This window comes from Cherax quadricarinatus, chromosome 76, assembly GCF_038502225.1.
Source record: "Cherax quadricarinatus isolate ZL_2023a chromosome 76, ASM3850222v1, whole genome shotgun sequence".
NCBI classification, from domain to species: domain Eukaryota; kingdom Metazoa; phylum Arthropoda; class Malacostraca; order Decapoda; family Parastacidae; genus Cherax; species Cherax quadricarinatus.
In genome coordinates, this window is record NC_091367.1 from 12,174,398 (window position 1) to 12,197,145 (window position 22,748).

Here is a 22,748-nt window from a genome sequence, read left to right on the forward strand (position 1 = left end):
CTGGCCCACAGATGGCTCCAACTTCATCCTGTTCCCTACTTGTATGGCTCATAACAATAAAAATGCTTTCAAATGAGCTGATGTAGGTAACAGCTCTTAGCTTGTCAATAAAGTTAGGAAACCTTAACCTGTAAATAGCTTGTCAATAAAGCTAGGGATCCTTAAACTAAAATTGTCAAACCCTGTGTAAAAAGAGAGAAAAAGAGAGAAAAAGAGAAAGAAAAAAAAAAAAAGAAAGAACTGTAGTGTTTTTTTTTTACCTCACCTCCAGAACTTAAGTGCAGCTAATGGGTTTTCCTGAATCCAGGATGTTCTGCATCTCTCAAAGCCCCTTCATATCCAGGGGCCTTTCCACGTACATTATTACTGTATTTTCTGGCATGTACGGCGTGCTTTTCCTTCCCACACAAAAAAAAAAATCTTGGAAATCGCCCTGCGCCTCATATGCTCAAAGTCAGGGTCAAGGGTAGGCTTGGGGTTACAGTTTAGCATAAAGTAAGAGGGTAATTAATCCTTGAGTATGATTACTGATTTATCATTATGATACTCCTGTCATTCTAGGTAGTAGGTTGGTAGACAGCAACCACCCAGGGAAGTACTACTATCCTGCCAAGTGAGTGTAAAATGGAAGTCTGTAATTGTTTTACATGATGGTAGGATTGCTGGCGTTTTCCTGTCTCAAACATGCAAGATTTCAGTTACGTCTTGCTACTCCTACTGACACTTAGGTCACACTACACTTGCATGTACAAACATACACATACACACCCCTCAGTGTTTTCTTCTATTTTCTTACTAGTTCTTGTTCTTGTTCATTTCCTCTTACCCCCATTGGGGAGTGGAACAGAATTCTTCCTCTGCAAGCCATGCACATCGTAAGAGGTGACTAACATGCCAGGAGCAAGGGGCTAGTAACCCCTTCTCCTGTATACTGTATACTTTTTTTTTTTTTTTTTTTTATCACACTGGCCGATTCCCACCAAGGCAGGGTGGCCCGAAAAAGAAAAACTTTCACCATCATTCACTCCATCACTGTCTTGCCAGAAGGGTGCTTTACACTACAGTTTTTAAACTGCAACATTAACACCCCTCCTTCAGAGTGCAGGCACTGTACTTCCCATCTCCAGGACTCAAGTCCGGCATGCCGGTTTCCCTGAACCCCTTCATAAATGTTACTTTGCTCACACTCCAACAGCACGTCAAGTATTAAAAACCATTTGCCTCCATTCACTCCTATCAAACACGCTCACGCATGCCTGCTGGAAGTCCAAGCCCCTCGCACACAAAACCTCCTTTACCCCCTCCCTCCAACCTTTCCTAGGCCGACCCCTACCCCACCTTCCTTCCACTACAGACTGATACACTCTTGAAGTCACTCTGTTTGGCTCCATTCTCTCTACATGTCCGAACCACCTCAACAACCCTTCCTCAGCCCTCTGGACAACAGTTTTGGTAATCCCGCACCTCCTCCTAACTTCCAAACTATGAATTCTCTGCATTATATTCACACCACACATTGCCCTCAGACATCACCCATGCTTCACACCCATATAAGAGCGTTGGTAAAACTATACTCTCATACATTCCCCTCTTTGCCTCCAAGGACAAAGTTCTTTGTCTCCACAGACTCCTAAGTGCACCACTCACCCTTTTCCCCTCATCAATTCTATGATTTACCTCATCTTTCATAGACCCATCCGCTGACATGTCCACTCCCAAATATCTGAATACATTCACCTCCTCCATACTCTCTCCCTCCAATCTGATATCCAATCTTTCATCACCTAATCTTTTTATCCTCATAACCTTACTCTTTCCTGCATTCACTTTTAATTTTCTTCTTTTGCACACCCTACCAAATTCATCCACCAATCTCTGCAACTTCTCTTCAGAATCTCCCAAGAGCACAGTGTCATCAGCAAAGAGCAACTGTGACAACTCCCACTTTATGTGTGATTCTTTATCTTTTAACTCCACACCTCTTGCCAAGACCCTCGCATTTACTTCTCTTACAACCCCATCTATAAATATATTAAACAACCACGGTGACATCACACATCCTTGTCTAAGGCCTACTTTTACTGGGGAATAATTTCCCTCTTTCCTACATACTCTAACTTGAGCCTCACTATCCTCATAAAAACTCTTCACTGCTTTCAGTAACCTACCTCCTACACCATACACCTGCAACATCTGCCACATTGCCCCCCTATCCACCCTGTCATACGCCTTTTCCAAATCCATAAATGCCATACTGTATACATAATACTAAATTTAAAAGGAGAAACTTTTGATTTTCCTTTTGGGTAACCCTGCCTTGGTGGGATACAGCCGGTTTGTTGAAAGACGACGACTTCTGTCGTGTGCCTTAACGCCAGAAAATACAGTACGTGTCATCCAATTTTGTAAAAACTATGTACTGTATCATGTGGAAACAAAGTATTAGTCTATTTAAGTGTTTCATTGCTCACGCTCCAACAGCAAAATTCATTAAAAATTATATTACATTTAATTTTTTTTTTTTCAAATTTACTATTTGATATGAAGTCTATACATAAACAAGCAGAATAAATATTGGGAATTTAGTTAGTCTTGTCTTCCAAGTCACCTTAAAAATGAAGGAAATATAGGATACCAGGAATTATAAGATGTAAAGCTGTAATTTTTTGAAGGGAGAGAGAAAATGCCTGAAGAAAATATACACAACAAATATTACCAGTCACAGTAGTGATACTTACTCCACTAAGTTTACCATTCTCATCGGTAAACTCAGTCACCCCAGCATTGTTGAAAAACCTAACACCCTGTTCTTCAAACATCTCTTGGATACGTTTCCCCACATCGAGACCCAGACTGCGTTCAAATGGTACCGATGTATTTCCAATGACAGTAACTGATGCTGCGCGATTATTGCTAGCCAAATATGCTGCTGCTTCCATTCCTTTTGTTAAAAAAAAAATTCAACATAAGTTTTCATACAAGGGCTTCACTTAAATCATATTAACTATTACATTAAAAAGTTTCTTTGAAAGTGCCATCTGCATTAAAATGCAAATGGTATCTTTTTTTATAACACACTAACTGTATCCCACTGAAGTAGGATGCCCAAAACCAACAAACACTTTCACCACCACTTGCCAAAGGCATGCCTACATTACAGCTCAAACTGCAAATATCCTCCTCTTCTTGATTCGCCGGTACTCTTCTGGCCTGAGTCTTTTCCAGATGGTGGCCCAGCCTTGGCTCCCTGTCTTGGGAATGTTTGAGACCTATGTCTGCCATGGGAGGAGGCACAAGTACCTCCTCATCTTCTGGGACCAACTGTCCCTAGGCCTAGTCCCATTCCCTGCCCTCACAGGGCTCATAGGGAATAGCTAGGCCTCTGGTCTGCCATCTTCCCCACCCCAGGGGAGGCTCGTGGGAATGGCAGTCTTGGGAGCTGGTGGTAGTAAGCTCTGGCCAATCAAATATCCTCCAAACTGCAATATCCCCACCCCTCCTTTAGAATGCAGGCACTGTACTTCCCACCTCCAGGACTTAAGTCTGCCTAACCAGTTTTCCTGAATCCCTTCATAAATGTTAACTTGCTGACACTTCAACAGCACTTTGCCATAAAATATCACTTCCTTCTACTCACTCCTAGCTAACATGCTCACACCTGCCAATCCCCTCACATACAAAAGCCTCCTTTACCTCCTCTCTTCAACCTTTCCTAGGACAACCCCCAGGACTTTCTATCAACAGGTTGATATGTTACCTCCAATTTAACTGGCCTTTATATTCTACATCAGCCATTCTTTTCTTCAATGTGCATGTCTATAATTATTGTACACCGATATGTGGCAAAAGATTTAATTACTGTAACTGCATGATTAACCTCTTCTCCTGTATATATTACTAAATTTAAAAGAAGAAAATTTGTCTTTCATTTTGGGCCACTCTGCCTTGGTGGGATATGGCCGGTTTTTTAAAAGAAGAACTGCATAACTGGAGAGAAATTCTAATTCACATGTAACTAGATATGGTCTGACCTTAGAATCATCCAGGAAGTTATCTCCAGTCTTTCATCAGTACATATGCTATACCTTACAAAACAAAACATTTTATCAAGTCTTAAGAAAGCATATGCATCCCTCCTTCTATAATACAGAACACCTCTTGATAATTAAAAATGAAGAGAATTAGAAAATTGCCTTTAGAATTTAAGTAGCACTGACATGAAGCAATGCAGTATCTAATGCTCCAAAATGCAATATTTTTGTTCAAAATTTCAACCTATAATTTGAACTCAACATTATTTTAACCCTTTGACTGTCGAAGGGCCAAATCCTGAAGTTGCTTCTGGTGTCGCAAAATATTCGAAAAAAAAAAAAAAAATATTTTTTCTTATGAAATGATAGAGAATCTTTTCCCGATTGTAAAGACACCAAAAAAACGAAATTTGATGGAAAACTGACGGAATTACGCTCTCGCGAAGTTAGCGACTTCGGTGATATTTAAAAATCGGCAATTTCGCCCACTTTGAGCCCTATTTTCGGCTAATTCCGTTATTCCAGTCAACCAAACTCATAACTATTTCTTCAGAACTCTATTTTTTCTATCGATTGAGTACAAGAAACTGCCCATTTACCGATTTCAACTACCCAATAACATGGTCAGAAATTTGCAATTTGGCCAATTTCACGAAAATTAAAAAATATGACAATTTCAAAATAAGGTCCAGAATGAACAATGCAGACATTCCTGGCTCTAAAATAACATTTTCTTTGTTCATCAGTCATGTCTCCAGGTCCCTGTGATATTACTCTTGCTTTTTATTTTGAAATTTTATTCAAACAAAAAATAGAAGATTTACTGTTATGCAGACTACTGCAATACTGTAATAATTGTAAAAATTACATCAACCCATTCATGACTGCGTATTAGAATGGCTATTTGGACATTTATTGGACAATGACATCATTTGTTCACTTTTGAACATCGGCAAAAATCAAACATTTCCTGTACTTTGTGCTCCATTTCCAGGTTCTTTTTATAGTAAAATTAATCAAAATCACCTCCATTTCTATAATATAGTTTCCATTCTATCAAATGAGACCAAGAAAACGAGAATACAACCACAAATACTATACGAAAATAGACCACAAAGTCGGCATTTTAATTAAAAAAAACGGTCGGAGTTTTTTTTTTCTCATTATGCACTGCGTGCTCCAGGATTTTTTTTATGTGGTGCACACTGACCACACAGACCCATTCTCTCACATGTGGGCCTACTAGCTTTCTCCTGCCTGATTTGAAGCCGCTAGAATTTATGAGTATATATACGTCAAACACGGTACCTCGCAAACGTATATATACGGCCGCGACAGTCAAAGGGTTAAAGATTTTCAGGGAGAGAGTAGATTTATAAATGCTAGTATTAACAATGCTAGAGAGATATAATAAAACAGCCATTCTCCTCTTGTAGAAAAGGTTAATGTGGTAGGCAAAATTATTTGTTAAATTACCTGTAAAGTTTTTATGAGGATAGTGAGGCTCAGGTTAGGGTGTGTAAAAGAGAGGGAGACTACTTCCCGGTAAAAGTAGGTCTTAGACAGGGATGTGTATTGTCACCATCGGTGTTTAATATATTTATAGATGGGGTTGTAAAAGAAGTAAATGCTAGGGTGTTCGGGAGAGGGGCGAGGTTAAATTATGGGAAATCAAATACAAAATGGGAATTGACACAGTTACTTTTTGCTGATGATACTGTGCTTATGGCAGATTCTAAAGAAAAATTGCAAAGGTTAGTGGACGAGTTTGGGAGTGCATGTAAAGGTAGAGTTGAAAGTGAACGTAGAAAAGAGTAAGGTGATGAGGGTGTCAAATGATTTAGATAAAGAAAAATTGGATATCAAATTGGGGAGGATTATGGAAGTAGTGAATGTTTTCAGATATTTGAGAGTTGACGTATCAGCGGATGGATTTATGAAGGATGAGGTTAATCACAGAATTGATTAAGGAAAAAAGGCGAGTGGTGCGGTGAGGTATATGTGGGGACAAAAAATTTTATCTATGGAGGCAAAGAAAGGAATATATGAAAGTATAGTTGTACCAACACTCTTATATGGGTGTGAAGCTTGGGTTGTAAATGTTGCAGCAAGGAGGCGGTTGTAGTCAGTGGAGATGTCCTGTCTAAGGGCAATGTGTGGTGTAAATATTGTGCAGAAAATTCAGAATGTGGAAATTAGGAGAAGGTGTGGAGTTAACAAAAGTATTAGTCAGAGGGCTGAAGAGGGGCTGTTGAGGTGGCTTGGACATTTAAAGAGAATGGATCAAAGTAGAATGACATGGAGAGCGTATAAATCTGTAGGGGAAGGAAGGCAGGGTAGGGGTGGTCCTCAAAAAAGTTGGAGGGAGGGGGTAGAGGAGGTTTTGTGGGCGAGGGGCTTGGACTTCCAGCAAGCATGCGTGAGCGTGTTAGATAGAAGTGAATGGAGACGAATGGTATTTGGGACCTGACGAGCTGTTGAGTGTGAGCAGGGTAATATTTAGTGAAGGGATTCAGGGAAACCGGTTATTTTTATACAGCCGGACATGAGTCCTGGAAATGGGACGTACAATGCCTGCACTTTAAAAGAGGGGTTTGGGATATTGGCAGTTTGGAGGGGTATGTTGTGTATCTTTATACTTGTATGCTTCTCAACTGTTGTATTCTGAGCACCTCTGCAAAAACAGTGATTATGTGTGAGTGAGGTGAAAGTGCTGAATGATGATGAAAGTATTTTGTTTTAGGGGATTTTCTTTCTTTTTGGGTCACCCTGCCTCGGTGGGAGCCAGCCAACTTGTTGAAGAGAGAAAAAAAAATTGTTATGGCTACATTTTGCTCTCCATAAGCTTTATCAAGCTAATATTAACTTCATCAAGGCCACAGTGAGTGAAACAGCTATAACAAATGTCTCATTTGTCATTCATGTCCTTTTACCTAACTTTGTTGACTAATTTATTAATATTTGTGAAATTTGTGAAAAAATGTGATTTTTTTATTCATTTTTTTTAAAAGTAGACATTTTTTTTGGCTGCTACTGGAGAAAATGTATTTATGTATGGATTAAAAATGAACACATTGAAATAGTATTTCAAACTAGAAAAAAAATTAATTGCTTGAAGTTCCAATGTACAGTCTGGAACTTTCGATTATCTGACTATACACCTTGCCCCTTCCCATTCATAATGGATAATCAAGCACCCACATTTGTTAGGAATTACTAAATTAACAAGAAGCAAGGGATGGAATACATTCTTGATCTTCTCACTGACAATATTACAATAACAAGAGAAACAACACAGTATCACAATATGGGATTAAATGCAAGATCAACAGCATCATTACCATTACTTGTACTGTATTCAAATATTTCCACACTATATAAGCTTCAGCTATTCCTTAAGCTTTATCATGACATCATCTTCCACTATGTAACTCCTATTTAATAATCTTCCAAAAGTATTAATAACACTAGTATTGTACACACCGATAAACGAGGTTCCAACAATGACCGTGTGCTTGCCGGAAGCTGCAGCTGCAACTGCATTTGCATCTTCTGGTGTACGAATAACAAAAACATCTGGAAGATCATCTCCAGGGCAACCCAACACGCGTGGCCTGCAAATGTAATAAAAACAGATTACTACTGAATGCAGACAAGAACAGTATAAGTGTGGGAGGACTACAGAGTAGCTTTGCTGTGTGTGTGTGTGGATAGACAAAAAATTAAGCACTTCCAGAATGGAAGTCCCACTCTTTTAATGTTTACTCCTAATTTTTACATGGGTGATCAGGGTCATTCATTTATCTCTAGATACTAAATCAAGAGATAACAAATATGCTAACACATATAAACATTCCACTGTGGCTTGTTATACTAGCTGTATAAATGGCTTAACAAGAGCTGAACATTCTCCTCCAATTTTAAATAAAACTTGTGCAACATTTATTAAAATGCTAACCAAAAATTGGCAATGACTCACTTTGCACCTGTGGCAATGAAGAGCTTATTATAGGGCACTTTCTCACCACTGTTAAGAACAACCTCCTTCTCCTCTGTGTTTACCTTCTCTGCTGATACTCCCTGCAGAATCTCAATATCACCATTCTGCAAATAAAAATTCAGAAGAATAAATTTTACCAAAATACAATTAAATATCTCCAACTCACCATCAGAGGGATGGGGATATTTGCTGTTTCGAGCTGTAGTATCGGTGCCCCTCTGGCAAGAGTGATAGAGTGAATGATGGTGAATGTTTCTTTTTTGGGCCACCCTGCTTCGGTGGGAAACAGCCGGTGTGTTAAAAAAAAAAAAAAAAAAATCACGGAAAAGAAACCTCTAAATTAAGAAGAGCTGCAAAAGAGCTACATAAGCAGCAGAGATTCCAATGACTTTATGAGACAATCAAGATTTTTTTTCACCTCCACTTGAATGTCATTACTTGTTGTGGCCAGCATCATCCAAGGTCAGATTAGGCAAGGAGCACAGTCTACAAAAAGTTTTGGCCCCAGAAAATCTCAGAAAAGTAAACAAGAAAACTGCTCAAAATGGGTAATTTGCTTAAAATGATTTGCAAAGATGTACAATATTTTCCATGAGGAAGTGGAAAAGAATTCTTCCTCTGTAGCCATGTGTGTCATAAGAGGCAACTAAAATGCCACAAGCAAGGGGCTAGTAACCCCTTCTCCTGTATAAATTACTAAATTTAGGTCACCCTGCCTCGGTGGGATATGGTCAATGTGTTAAACAAACATACAATATATAGACCCCACTGCAACCTACACAAGGAACAATGTAAGTGTTTAAAGAAATATCTTGGGGGAAGTCTATGATTAGGAGTAACAAGGGCCTTTATATATCTAAATACATAATTTTTTTAACACCGGCTGTTTTCCACCAAGGTAGTGTGACCCAAAAGAAACACTTCCACCATCATTTGCTATCACTGTCTTGCCAATACTATAGTTTAGATGCCCCTTTAAGTATCCCCACCTTTTTTTGTAGGGTGCAGGCACTGTACTTTCCATCTCAGACTCAAGTCTGGCTAACCAATTTCCCTGAATTCCTACACAAAATGCTACCTTGCTCACATGCCAACAACTCATCAAGTCCAAAAAACCATTTGCCTTCACTGTCTAACACACATGTTTTAGAGAAAGCCACCTAGAGCCACTGTTACAGTAAGTTCCAGGTGACAATTTATGAACAGATAGGAGAGGTGGTGGTGGAAATTGAGTCCACAGGGCCCTTAAGGAGAAATATGCATTTCATAACGTTTTGAAACATTGTACATGTTTTAAAGTAAGATCTGGTCCACATGAAATTGTATCACCAGCACCCAGGGTAGCTGTTAACCCTTTCAGGGTCGACAGGCCCTCTCAGAGACTTGTTTTCAGGGTCGCCTAAATTAAAAAAAAAAAAAAAAAAAATTCTTATGAAAAGATAGAGAATCTTTTCCCGATCATAATGACACCAAAAGTATGAAATTTGATGGAAAACTTACAGAATTATGCTCTCGCGAAGTTAGCGGTCTCAACGATGTTTACGCATCGGCGATTTTGCCTACTTTGACCCTATTTTCGGCCAATTCCACTGTACTATTCAACAAAAATTATAACTATTTCGCTAGAACTCCATTTTTTTATTGAATGAGTGCAAGAAACCACCCATTTACCGATTTCAACTATCCAATACAGTGATCAGAATTTAGCAATTTTGACAATTTCACACAAATTTCAAAAGATGCTAATTTCCAAATAGGGTCCAGAATAAACAAGAAAGACATTCCTGGCACTAAAATGACATTTCCTCTGTTCATCAGTCACATCCCAACGCCCCTCTTACATTCTTTTGCTTTCCACTTTGAATTTTTATTCTCACAAAAAATAAAAGATTTACTGTTATGCAGACTACTGCATTAGTGTAAAAAATTATATAAATAATATCGGCGCACTTGTGAAAGAATATTAGACTCACCAGTTGATGTGTATTGGACACTTAGCATGATTGATTTACTTTTGAACTTTGGTAAAAATCGAACATTTTTGCTACTTTGAGCTCAATTTCAAGGTACTTTTCATTGTAAAATCAGTCAAAATCAATTCAATTTCTGTAATATGTCTTCCATTCTATAGAATGAGACCAAGAAAACTAGAATACAACAATAAATACCATACGAAAATACAGTGCAAAGTTGCTGTTTTAATCCAAAAACACTGTCAAAGTTTTTTTTTTCTCATTACGCACTGTGTGCTGCATGAATTTTTTTTATACTGGGCACACTGACCACATAGACCCATTCTTTCATATGTAGGCCTACCAGCTTTCTCTCACTAGATTTGAGGGCGCTAGAATTTAGGCGTACTAGTACATCAAATACCCTGGTGCATAAGCCATACTAGTACGGCCGAAACGCTGAAAGGGTTAAAAGAGTGAAAACTAGAGGTCAGGTCAGGAAATATGGAGGGTTTTTTAACTGAGCTGCTGATTAGCTTGCCACAGTGGTGTGGAAAGTATCTCTTCTCTGGTCTTGAGTAAATCTCTGCAGTAGGACTTAGGAGTCAGGATAGACCCTGACACTGCATACAACATGCACCAGAACAATCAATTCACAAATTCAATCTAGCATCTAACTTATTAGGAATGTTTGAAGTCTTGCAACCTGTACTCCTTGAAACACAGGCTAGAACAATGCATCATAATTTACATCTGGAAAATTCTTCAGTGACTGGTCCCAAATCTGTGTACAGAAATCACTTCCTATGAAAGCAAGAGGCTCAGCAGATGGTGCAAAATGTCCACAATGAAAAGAGATGACAGTAAGAGGCCCCAAGACTTTTCAACACCCTCTCTTCATACATACAGGAGATTACCAGAAGACCCCTGGCTGTCTTCAAGAGGAAACTTCGTATGTTCCTTGAAACAGTTCCTGATCAGCCAGGGTGTAGTTCATACACTGGACTGCATGTAGCCAGCAGTAACAACTTGGTTTCAGGCCTTGATCCACCAGTATCAAGATTTGAGACCTTGAGAAGTGTTCATCTCCATAATCTTTGACCAAGACTAGGGAGCTGAATACTCCAAGGCTGAGGGACTGACCTCCCTTATTTTTCTCTCTCCACTGTTTCTGCATTCTCTAATATTTATCACCTCTGAATTCAACTGAAGAAGCCTGAAGAACAGGTGAAAAGTTTCCTCAATAAAGATAGCAAAAAGTTGTACATGTGTCTTACTTATCTACCATATGTATTTATACAGATTACCTAGTCATGCCAGCTTGGACATTGAGAAAATTGTGAACCTCAACAAGAGTCAGCTTTAAATTTCCTTCACATCATCTTTATAACACCTCGTAAATCCCCTACATCACCTTCCAACCATCCCAATGTCTACTCACAAATAGTCAACCTATCTTGCTCCAACACAAGGCTTAAGGCACTCTTCAACACCCCTCGTATCAGTCTCACACCATACAAAATTGCAATGCACATAAAGGGCCCGAAGATCTGGAACTCATTACCGGAACCGGTAAAGGATCCCCCATGACTACTTATAAATTTAGGACTTTGATAAAAAATAATTTTATCTCTTAATACTAACCAAATCAACCAAAACAACTTCTAATTACTTACTTACTTATGTGACCTCTAGTCAAGCCATGAAATATTACTGCTTGAACCATTAATTGTAATATTGTTTTTATTATGTGCAACTTCAAGATTATTATTCTTATAAACCTCCACCTTGACTACCTCGCATTAGTATTAAGATTAACCAAGATTTTAAAAAAGTTAACCACTATTATCTTGTCTAGTTTTAAGCAGTTATGATGTACTGTACTAGGATTAGTCTGCCTGAAATGCTCTGGCATGATAGTGGCTTTCTTTGTAATTAGCAAACCAAAATTATAATTACACATTATAACCTTTACAAAGAAATAAATCTTCAACTTCATCTTTTAATCTTTATCATATATAAATTGCCAAACCCTCTCAACAAGCCCAATTCTGTTCTCAGAATTTGTTATGCAGTATATTTATTATTTTTCTCATGGAAAAGGCTTGAAACCCATATTGGTTATACAGCACCTAGTGAATAAGAGGTAATTAGGTTTGATCCAAGCAGATGGTAGTTCCAATTCCTCGGATCAAGAGCCCTTCAATATCATTGTGGCATCCCAGTGAAGTGTATAAAAAACATTAAAAAAATATATGAAAACAACTACAGTACCATAGTAAAGGGTATGTCTATGCCCTTCAATAATTATTTAATTTTTTTTTTTAAAAGTACTATACCATACTGTTTAGCTGGACTCGAGTTCTGGAGATATGAAGTACAGTGCATGAACTCAGAGAAGGGTGGGGATATTGCAGTTTGGAGGGGCATCTGAGCTGTGGTGTTGGCATGTCTGGCAAGACAGTGATGGAAAGGTTTTTTTTTTTTTTTGGGGGGGGGGCAACTACCTCAGTGTTAGGGCAAGAAAAAAAAAAAGAGAGAGAGAGAGAAGAGGAAAGAAGGGCATACACATTTTAGAAGCAATTCATCACAAGTGTGAAATATGGGTTGTGAAAGCTGCAGTGAGAAAGGGGCTGGAGGCAGTGGAGATATTATGTCTAAGGGCAATGTGTGGTGTAAATATTATGCAGAGAATGCATAGTGTGGAAATTAGGAGGAGGTGTGGAGTTACTAAAAGTATTATTCAGAGGGCTGAAGAGAGGTTATTGAGGAGGTTTGGTCATTCAGAGAGGATGGAGCAAAATAGGTTGACTTGGAGGGTGTATAAATCTGTAGTGGAGGGGAGGAGGGGTAGGGGTCATCCTAGGAAAGGATGGAGGGGGTAAAAGAGGTTTTGTGTGCAAGGGGCCTGGACATGGAGTAGCCATGTGTGAGCATGTTAGATAGGAGTGAATGGAGACAAAAAGGTTTTATTTTTTTTTTTTTTATTATCACACTGGCCGATTCCCACCAAGGCAGGGTGGCCCGAAAAAGAAAAACTTTCACCATCATTCACTCCATCACTGTCTTGCCAGAAGGGTGCTTTACACTACAGTTTTTAAACTGCAACATTAACACCCCTCCTTCAGAGTGCAGGCACTGTACTTCCCATCTCCAGGACTCAAGTCCGGCCTGCCGGTTTCCCTGAACCCCTTCATAAATGTTACTTTGCTCACACTCCAACAGCACAAGTATTAAAAACCATTCGTCTCCATTCACTCCTATCAAACACGCTCACGCACGCCTGCTGGAAGTCCAAGCCCCTCGCACACAAAACCTCCTTTACCCCCTCCCTCCAACCTTTCCTAGGCCGACCCCTACCCCGCCTTCCTTCCGCTACAGACTGATACACTCTTGAAGTCACTGTTTCGCTCCATTCTCTCTACATGTCCGAACCACCTCAACAACCCTTCCTCAGCCCTCTGGACAACAGTTTTGGTAATCCCGCACCTCCTCCTAACTTCCAAACTACGAATTCTCTGCATTATATTCACACCACACATTGCCCTCAGACATGACATCTCCACTGCCTCCAGCCTTCTCCTCGCTGCAACATTCACCACCCATGCTTCACACCCATATAAGAGTGTTGGTAAAACTATACTCTCATACATTCCCCTCTTTGCTTCCAAGGACAAAGTTCTTTGTCTCCACAGACTCCTAAGTGCACCACTCACCCTTTTCCCCTCATCAATTCTATGATTCACCTCATCCTTCATAGACCCATCCGCTGACACGTCCACTCCCAAATATCTGAATGCATTCACCTCCTCCATACTCTCTCCCTCCAATCTGATATCCAATCTTTCATCACCTAATCTTTTTGTTATCCTCATAACCTTACTCTTTCCTGTATTCACTTTTAATTTTCTTCTTTTGCACACCCTACCAAATTCACCCACCAATCTCTGCAACTTCTCTTCAGAATCTCCCAAGAGCACAGTGTCATCAGCAAAGAGCAACTGTGACAACTCCCACTTTATGTGTGATTCTTTATCTTTTAACTCCACGCCTCTTGTCAAGACCCTTGCACTTACTTCTCTTACAACCCAATCTATAAATATATTAAACAACCACGGTGACATCACACATCCTTGTCTAAGGCCTACTTTTACTGGGAAATAATTTCCCTCTTTCCTATGTACTCTAACTTGAGCCTCACTATCCTCGTAAAAACTCTTCACTGCTTTCAGTAACCTACCTCCTACACCATACACCTGCAACATCTGCCACATTGCCCCCCTATCCACCCTGTCATACGCCTTTTCCAAATCCATAAATGCCACAAAGACCTCTTTAGCCTTATCTAAATACTGTTCACTTATATGTTTCACTGTAAACACCTGGTCCACACACCCCCTACCTTTCCTAAAGCCTCCTTGTTCATCTGCTATCCTATTCTCAGTCTTACTCTTAATTCTTTCAATAATAACTCTACCATACACTTTACCAGGTATACTCAACAGACTTATCCCCCTATAATTTTTGCACTCTCTTTTGTCCCCTTTGCCTTTATACAAAGGAACTATGCATGCTCTCTGCCAATCCCTAGGTACCTTACCCTCTTCCATACATTTATTAAATAATTGCACCAACCACTCCAAAACTATATCCCCACCTGCTTTTAACATTTCTATCTTTATCCCATCAATCCCGGCTGCCTTACCCCCTTTCATTTTACCTACTGCCTCACGAACTTCCCCCACACTCACAACTGGCTCTTCCTCACTCCTACAAGATGTTATTCCTCCTTGCCCTATACACGAAATCACAGCTTCCCTATCTTCATCATTTAACAATTCCTCAAAATATTCCCTCCATCTTCCCAATACCTCTAACTCTCCATTTAATAACTCTCCTCTCCTATTTTTAACTGACAAATCCATTTGTTCTCTAGGCTTCCTTAACTTGCTAATCTCACTCTAAAACTTTTTCTTATTTTCAACAAAATTTGTTGATAACATCTCACCCACTCTCTCATTTGCTCTCTTTTTACATTGCTTCACCACTCTCTTAACCTCTCTCTTTTTCTCCATATACTCTTCCCTCCTTGCATCACTTCTACTTTGTAAAAACTTCTCATATGCTAACTTTTCTCCCTTACTACTCTCTTTACATCATTCCACCAATCGCTCCTCTTCCCTCCCGCACCCACTTTCCTGTAACCACAAACTTCTGCTGAACACTAACACTACATTTTTAAACCTACTCCATACCTCTTCGACCCCATTGCCTATGCTCTCATTAGCCCATCTATCCTCCAATAGCTGTTTATATCTTTCCCTAACTGCCTCCTCTTTTAGTTTATAAACCTTCACCTCTCTCTTCCCTGATGCTTCTATTCTCCTTGTATCCCATCTACCTTTTACTCTCAGTGTAGCTACAACTAGAAAGTGATCTGATATCTGTGGCCCCTCTATAAACATGTACATCCTGAAGTCTACTCAACAGTCTTTTATCTACCAATACATAATCCAACAAACTACTGTCATTTCGCCCTACATCATATCTTGTATACTTATTTATCCTCTTTCTTAAAATATGTATTACCTATAACTAAACCCCTTTCTATACAAAGTTCAATCAAAGGGCTCCCATTATCATTTACACCTGGCACCCCAAACTTACCTACCACACCCTCTCTAAAAGTTTCTCCTACTTTAGCATTCAGGTCCCCTACCACAATTACTCTTTCACTTGGTTCAAAGGCTCCTATACATTCACTTAACATCTCCCAAAATCTCTCTCTCTCCTCTGCATTCCTCTCTTCTCCAGGTTTTAGAACCTGACAAACTGTTGGAGTGTGAGCAGGGTAATATTTTGTGAAGGGATTCGGGGAAACTCGTTAACCAGACTTGAGTCCTGGAGGTGGGAGGTACAATGACTTCACTTTAAAGGAAGGGTTTGGGATACTGGCTGTTTGGAGTGACATCTAAACTGTCATATCTGGGCACTTCTGCAAAGACAGTGATCTTGTATGAATGATTATGAAAATGTTTCTTTTTTAGGTCACCCTGCCTCAGTGGGAGATGGCCTTATGATGAGGGAAAAAAAAATGTAGAGATTACTGTATAACCTAATTCCAAAATCTAACTTTCAACTTCTTGCTGAAACTGCAGTCATTCTTTTAATCATTAACACAAAAAAAATACAGTACCTCATAAAAGTGAGGCGATCTTAGTGCAATTCTATCAGGGGTGAGATCCATTGCCTTCGAGAGTTTGGGTCGATCATAAGGAAGATGATACTCCTGGGTGATCATCACTACCCGACCAGTGAATCCTTCCTGCCTTAGTCTCTCCACACACGTAGCACCTGCTCCTCCTACAATATGAATACTTAACTTTTAAACTGAAAGGCATAGTAATACAAACATGCAAAATTATGAATTAGAAAGACAGTGAAAATTTTGCTTAAAAAAGTGCCATGTAATTTTATGCAATATACCTTATTTTACAGCATCAAAGACACTTTTTTCCCCAAGTCTCAAAAATTTACCTAGCGTCTTGGAGGCCGAAGTACCATTTATTTTTTTTTTTTTAATTTAGTCAATCGGAATTGGGGGAGTGGGGACATCCTCAACATTGTTGCGTCTTGTTTGATCACTTTTTTGGGTCACCCTGCCTTGGTGGGAAACGGCCGACTTGTTAAAAAAAAAAAAAAAAAAATTTGCACTTTTAAGGACTACCTATGGTGCAACTAAGCCATATGAAAAATCTGAAGAAATCTGGTAAAGTCTTCAGGTGTTAGTTCAGCTATTTTCAGTACAAAAATGTTTTTTTTTCATATTTGATATTTACATATTTTATTTGCTGAATGATATTAGCAAAATGTGAATAAGCCGAGTTTATAATCTCTGTTTGTTATTTTTTTTTTTTTTTTTTTTTTTTTTTTTTTTTTCAACAAGTCGGTCGTCTCCCACCGAGGCAGGGTGACCCAAAAAAAAAGAAAGAAAATCCCCAAAAAGAAAATACTTTCATCATCATTCAACACTTTCACCACACACACATTATCACTGCTTTTGCAGAGGTGCTCAGAATATAACAGTTTAGAAGCATATACGTATAGAGATACACAACATATCCCTCCAAACTGCCAATATACAACAAAGTAAAAAATTTACTAAAATTCCTGTTTTAATATACATTTCAAAAGACCATTAAATTGTCAACAACTATCTTTGGTATAAGTGCTGCTGCGCTTCCAACTCATTAAATCTTCATTACTTAGCTCTCCCTCGGCATATTTCACTAATTCTTCAATATCTTCCATTTCGACATCTAAATTAAGAATGCTGGCAAGTTTTCACAACCCGAGTGCTTGTACAGCACATAATACAGACTGGTCGGAGAGCTGGTCGTAAATCCACACAGTTGTTAAACAGGTAGGTCGTTAAGTAAGGAGTGTTTGTAGTTAATTTTGGGGGTTTGAAATGTTTTTATAATTTATAATATTGACAAGCTTAACTGTTAGACAACATTAGAAAAATGTAAAAGAGTATACAGAAGAAAAACCTGTCTATAAACATTCATTGTTCAAGATAAGTCTTATAATGTGCTGTACCATACTTCACAGTTTCATATGCTGGTACAGTACTAGCACTCGTATGTTAGAGTGGCATTTCTTCTGTTAGGTGAGCTACATAAGGTGTAATACATGTTATGATGGAAAGATAGATAAGCTAGATGTAGAATACGTAATGACAAAAACATATGAACGTATAGTATATACAGTGGACCCCCGCATAACGATTACCTCCAAATGCGACCAATTATGTAAGTGTATTTATGTAAGTGCGTTTGTATGTGTATGTTTGGGGGTCTGAAATGGACTAATCTACTTCACAATATTCCTTATGGGAATAAATTCGGTCAGTACTGGCACCTGAACATACTTATGGAGTGAAAAAATATCGTTAACCGGGGGTCCACTGTATATACTTTTTTTTTATTAACATGTTGGCCGTTTCCCATTTATTATTTATTAATAGTAAACTTATATATACAACATACAACCTATAGGGAGGCTCCGTGACACCCCCCTTTCTGCAGGCTACTCAACCTGAAGGCTGTACAAGTACTCTGCCAAAACTTTAAACAGGCCTCTGCACACAGGTAAACATGAGAGCACTTAAACCAATAAAATAACCTATATTATAAACTTAAGGGGAAAGAGAGAGAGAGAGAGAAAAAAAAAAAGACTCCCCCCCACCCACTTACACCAATGCCAAACCATGGCAACTTCTCCCAGCTGCTGCTCGTCTCATACTGACTAACAGACACTTCTACTCCTGTCCTGTCCTGGCTACTCTTCAAGACTAATGTGCATCTGGTTTCAGAACACATCCCAGAAACTGACATTATATATGGAGCATTTTTTTATACAATATTCTCTACAACTGTAGGTAGTAGGTTGGTAGACAGTAACCATCTAGGTAGGTACTACCGTCCTGCCAAGCGAGTGTAAAACGGAAACCTGTAATTGTTTTATATGATGGTAGAATTACTGGTGTCTTTTTTCTCTCAAACATGCAAGATCTCATGTACATCTTGCTATTTCTACTTACACTTAGGTCACACTACACATGCATGTACAAGCATATACATACACACCCCTCAGTGTTTTCTTCTATTTTCTTACTAGTTCTTGTTCTGGTTTATTTCCTCTTATCTCCATGGGAAAGTGGAACAGAATTCTTCCTCTGTAAGCCATGCATGTCATAAGAGGCAGCTAAAATGCCAGGAGCAAGAAGCTAGTAACCCCTTCTCCTGTATATATTACTAAATTTAAAAGGAGAAGCTTTCATTTTTCCTTTCGGGCCACCCTGCCTCGGTGGGATACAGCCGGTGCATTGAAAGAAGATTCTGTACAATACACTGCGTAATAGGCAACATAAGTATAAACTCTGCAGGTGTAAATAAAGGAATACTTGAAATTTTAAAATATAAAACTCCTAGACTATTTAGTATTTGTAAAGCAAATACTGTTAATAAAACAATTTGAAAATAATAATTTCTAACAAAAGAAATGGGAAACTTGAATAGAATAGAACACTTGTATCAAATATACTGACAAAAACTAACCTCCACCAATAATAACAAAGTTTGAAGGATTATCAGGATCCCGTCTTGTCAGTGGCTTGGAACGTCTGTCAGCAGCTAAGAGAGCTTTGTTGGCTCTCACTGTCACTTTCCCACTTGCCACCTCTATATCATACTTTGGTATGCTATCTAAGCCAGGAAAATCTTCAATATCACCTGAAAGTGCAGTACAGAAAACCCAGTTTAATATATTAGTACATCATTATTTTAATAAAAGTTATTGTAATATATATTAAAAAAATATACACCTGTGGCCAAAAATATGATTACATATTTATTTTTGTGATTGGAAAACTTACCACAACACTGCTTCATATCCAGAGAAATAAAGATTATAAATGTACAATGGAAAAGAACAAAAGTTTCTTAAACATGCTGGCCACCCTCCACCAAGGTAGGGTGACCCAAAAAAGTTAAGTCACCATTGTGTAAAAACCATCTTTTCAGAAATAAGCAGCCAAGGCAATTCAAATAACCCTCTGAACTGCAATATCCCCACTAATGTATTTCCCCAGGCAATGTATTTCCCACTTCCAGGATTCAAATCCAGCTGACTGGTTTCCCTGAATCCTTACATAAATGTTACTCTGCCCACATTCAAACAGCACATCAAGCCATAAAAATTACTTTTCTCTACTCACTCTCATCTAATGCTCTCAAGTCTGTTGGATGCTTCCATAAACTTTCTTTTGACAGATGCCTTAACACAGCAACTACCTTTTGCCCCCCCCCCCCCTTGTTTATTATATGGTTCACCTCGCAATTCACAAATCCCTCTGCCAACATTTGCACACCAACTAAATAAATCCACTTCCTCTATACTCCCTCCCTTTCTCCAATCTGATATCTAATATTTCATGGCCTAGAATTTGTTACATTCATAACCTCATTATTTCTATGATCGCTTTCCTTCTTTTACACACTCGCAAATTCATCCACCAACTTTGCAACTTCAATTCAGAATCTCACTAAAGAACCATTTTCAATATAATAATAAACTTTCCAAAAGATTCTTATATTTACTCTATCTCTACTTGTTTAAAAGACATTCATCATAAAGTTAAAAATAAAGACAATGGATCAGGTCAGCAAACAAAGGGAGACAGCAGAGGGCAGCAAGAGATTAGCTCCCTTAAGGTTTACTATACTAACAGCAGAAGTTTAAGAAATAAGATAGATGAGCTAAGATTAATTGAAAGTGCAGGAAGCATAGATATTATTGCAACAACAAAGACCTGGCTCAATCTGAAGGATAGAGAAATGCCTTCTGAATGTCACATACAAGGCTATAAAATATTCCACACTGATAGGGTCAACAGGAAGGGTGGTGGAGTAGTGATGTATGTCAGAGACAATTCAAATTGTTGTGTTAGACAAGATATTAAATTAGAAGTGTCAGCCACTGAATCTGTTTGGCTACAGCTTCTCGAGGGCCATGAAAAGCTAATCTTGGGTGTGATTTACAGGCCCCCAAATCTTGATATGGAGTGCAGTGAACTTCTATGGGACGAAGTTCGTAAGGCGTCTACACATGAAAATGTTGTGCTAAAGGGAGATTTTAACTTTAGACAAACTGACTCGAGCAATTTGACAGGAAATTTAGAGTCACGTGGCTTTCTTGATACAATTCAGGATTGTTTTTTAAAACAGTCTGTGAGAGAACCAAGTAGAGAATGTAACCTGCTTGATTTGGTTCTTGCCGGCAGGGAATCTAATTAATAATATTGAGGTTAATGAGCTTGGGGAAAGTGATCACAAATCACTCAGTTTTAATATATCATGGAATTACCCTAATAATGGCAATCAAGTTTCTGTCCCTGACTTCCACTTAGCTGGTTTCATAGGACAGAAATTACCTGGGTGGGCTGAACTGGAATGACCTGACAATGGGTCAGGTAGGTGCTGATGGTTGCCGATATGACGTTTTCCAGAGCATAGTTCTAGCTGTTCAGATAACTTGTGTTCCAAACAGGGAAATCAGATCAAACAAAAATGATCCTAAATGGATAAACAATAGATTAAAACATCTCACTGGTCAAAAGAGAGGCATATACAGAGGTAAATCAAAAGAGGAGAGGGGCAGTTAAGAAATCAATATACAGTGGACTCTGGAGTTTCGGCAGCCTCGACTTTCGTGAAATTCGACCTTCGGAGAGTTTTTTTTTAGCAAAATTTGGCCTCGAGTTTCGTGATTAGACTCGTGTTTCGGCGACCATCCGGTACCCGTTCCGCCCGTCACCGCGCACACCAAGCCAGTCTCCCACGCCATTCACGCTCAGTGTGCCATTGTTTACCAACACGTGACCATCACCCCGCGGGTTCATAAGTAATAATCCATTGTTTTTTGTGCTTGCAACTGCTAAATAAGTCATCATGGACCCAAGGAAAGCTAGTGCAAGCCCTTTGGTAAATAAAGTGAGAAACACGATCCAGAGGGATCTTGAAGGGTTTGAGGCAGACCCTGTCCCTGCCGACCCTCTGCCTGTTGTGGAAGGTGTTGTGGCATTGGGCAAGTCCATGGGGTTGGAGGCGAGTGACGGGGATGTGGAAGAGTTGGTAGAGGACCACAGGGAAGAGCTAACCACTGACGAACTGCAAGAGCTTCAACTGGAACAGCATCAGACCACAGCTGAGGAACTTGCTTCAGAGGAGGAGGAAGAGGGAGTGGATGAGGTGCCTTCTTCAAAGATTAAGGAGATTTGTGCCAAGTGGAATGAGTTGCAAAGTTTTGTTGAAAACTATCACCCTGACCAAGCTGAAACAAGCCATATCTGCAACATGTACAATGACAGTGTTGTGTCCCACTTCAGGAAAATCTTAAAGAAATGCCAGAAAAAGACCTCTCTGCACAGATATTTTGTGTGACAGGGGTCCAGTGACTCTCAAGTTGTTCCCAGTGGCATTAAAAGAAGAAGGGAAGTAACCCCAGATAAGGACTTACTACCTAAAGTCCTATTGGAAGGAGATTCTCCTTCCAAACAATAGAGTACACCTTCCTCCTATCCCTTCCTCCCGTCTTCCATCCACCCAGAAGTCTTCAGTAAAGGTAAGTGTAATGTTATTATTTTTTATATGCATGTACTTGATTTCTCATTGATTTCAGTATATAAATCTTTATTTAATTTGAAAAAAAAAAAAATTATTTTAATATTTTTGGGTGTCTGGAACGGATTAATTTTATTTCCATTATTTCTTATGGGGGAAAATGGTTTCGAGTTTCGTGAATTTCGACTTTCGGCAGGCTCTCTGGAACAGATTAATCACGAAACTTGGGGGTCCACTGTATTCAATTAGAGAGAAATAAAACAGGGGAAAAAGAAAAGCAAAAATAGATTTATGAGGTTAAAGTTGCAAGAGAATCAAAGACTAACCCAAAAAGATTCTTTCAGGTACACAAGTAAGATTAGGGACAAGACAGGCCCACTCAAAAGTTACTCGGGTCAGCTCACCAACAGTGATAAGGAAATGTATAGAATTTTTAACACTTGCCTCCTCTCAGTTTTTACACTGGAAGATACTAGCGATGTTTCAGAATTAATAAATTATATGTAGAACAGGACAATAATAAACAATACACGATAAGGGTCACAAGCGACATGGTCCTTAGACAAATAGATAAATTAAA

General features: G+C 39.0%; 1 protein-coding gene across 3 annotated transcripts in view; it reads right to left on the reverse strand.

Moving 5' to 3' along the window:
• LOC128703689 (apoptosis-inducing factor 3) overlaps positions 1 to 22,748 on the reverse strand; it is an 81,212-nt gene that overhangs the window by 29,356 nt on the left and 29,108 nt on the right. For all 3 annotated transcript variants that reach the window (XM_070101292.1, XM_070101293.1, XM_070101291.1), the window contains 5 exons: positions 19,106 to 19,279; positions 16,180 to 16,346; positions 8,011 to 8,135; positions 7,515 to 7,645; positions 2,739 to 2,941 (listed from right to left, as the gene is read on the reverse strand). In XM_070101292.1, the coding sequence (XP_069957393.1) occupies positions 2,739 to 2,941; positions 7,515 to 7,645; positions 8,011 to 8,135; positions 16,180 to 16,346; positions 19,106 to 19,279 (800 nt within the window). The remainder of the gene's footprint in view (positions 1 to 2,738; positions 2,942 to 7,514; positions 7,646 to 8,010; positions 8,136 to 16,179; positions 16,347 to 19,105; positions 19,280 to 22,748) is intronic.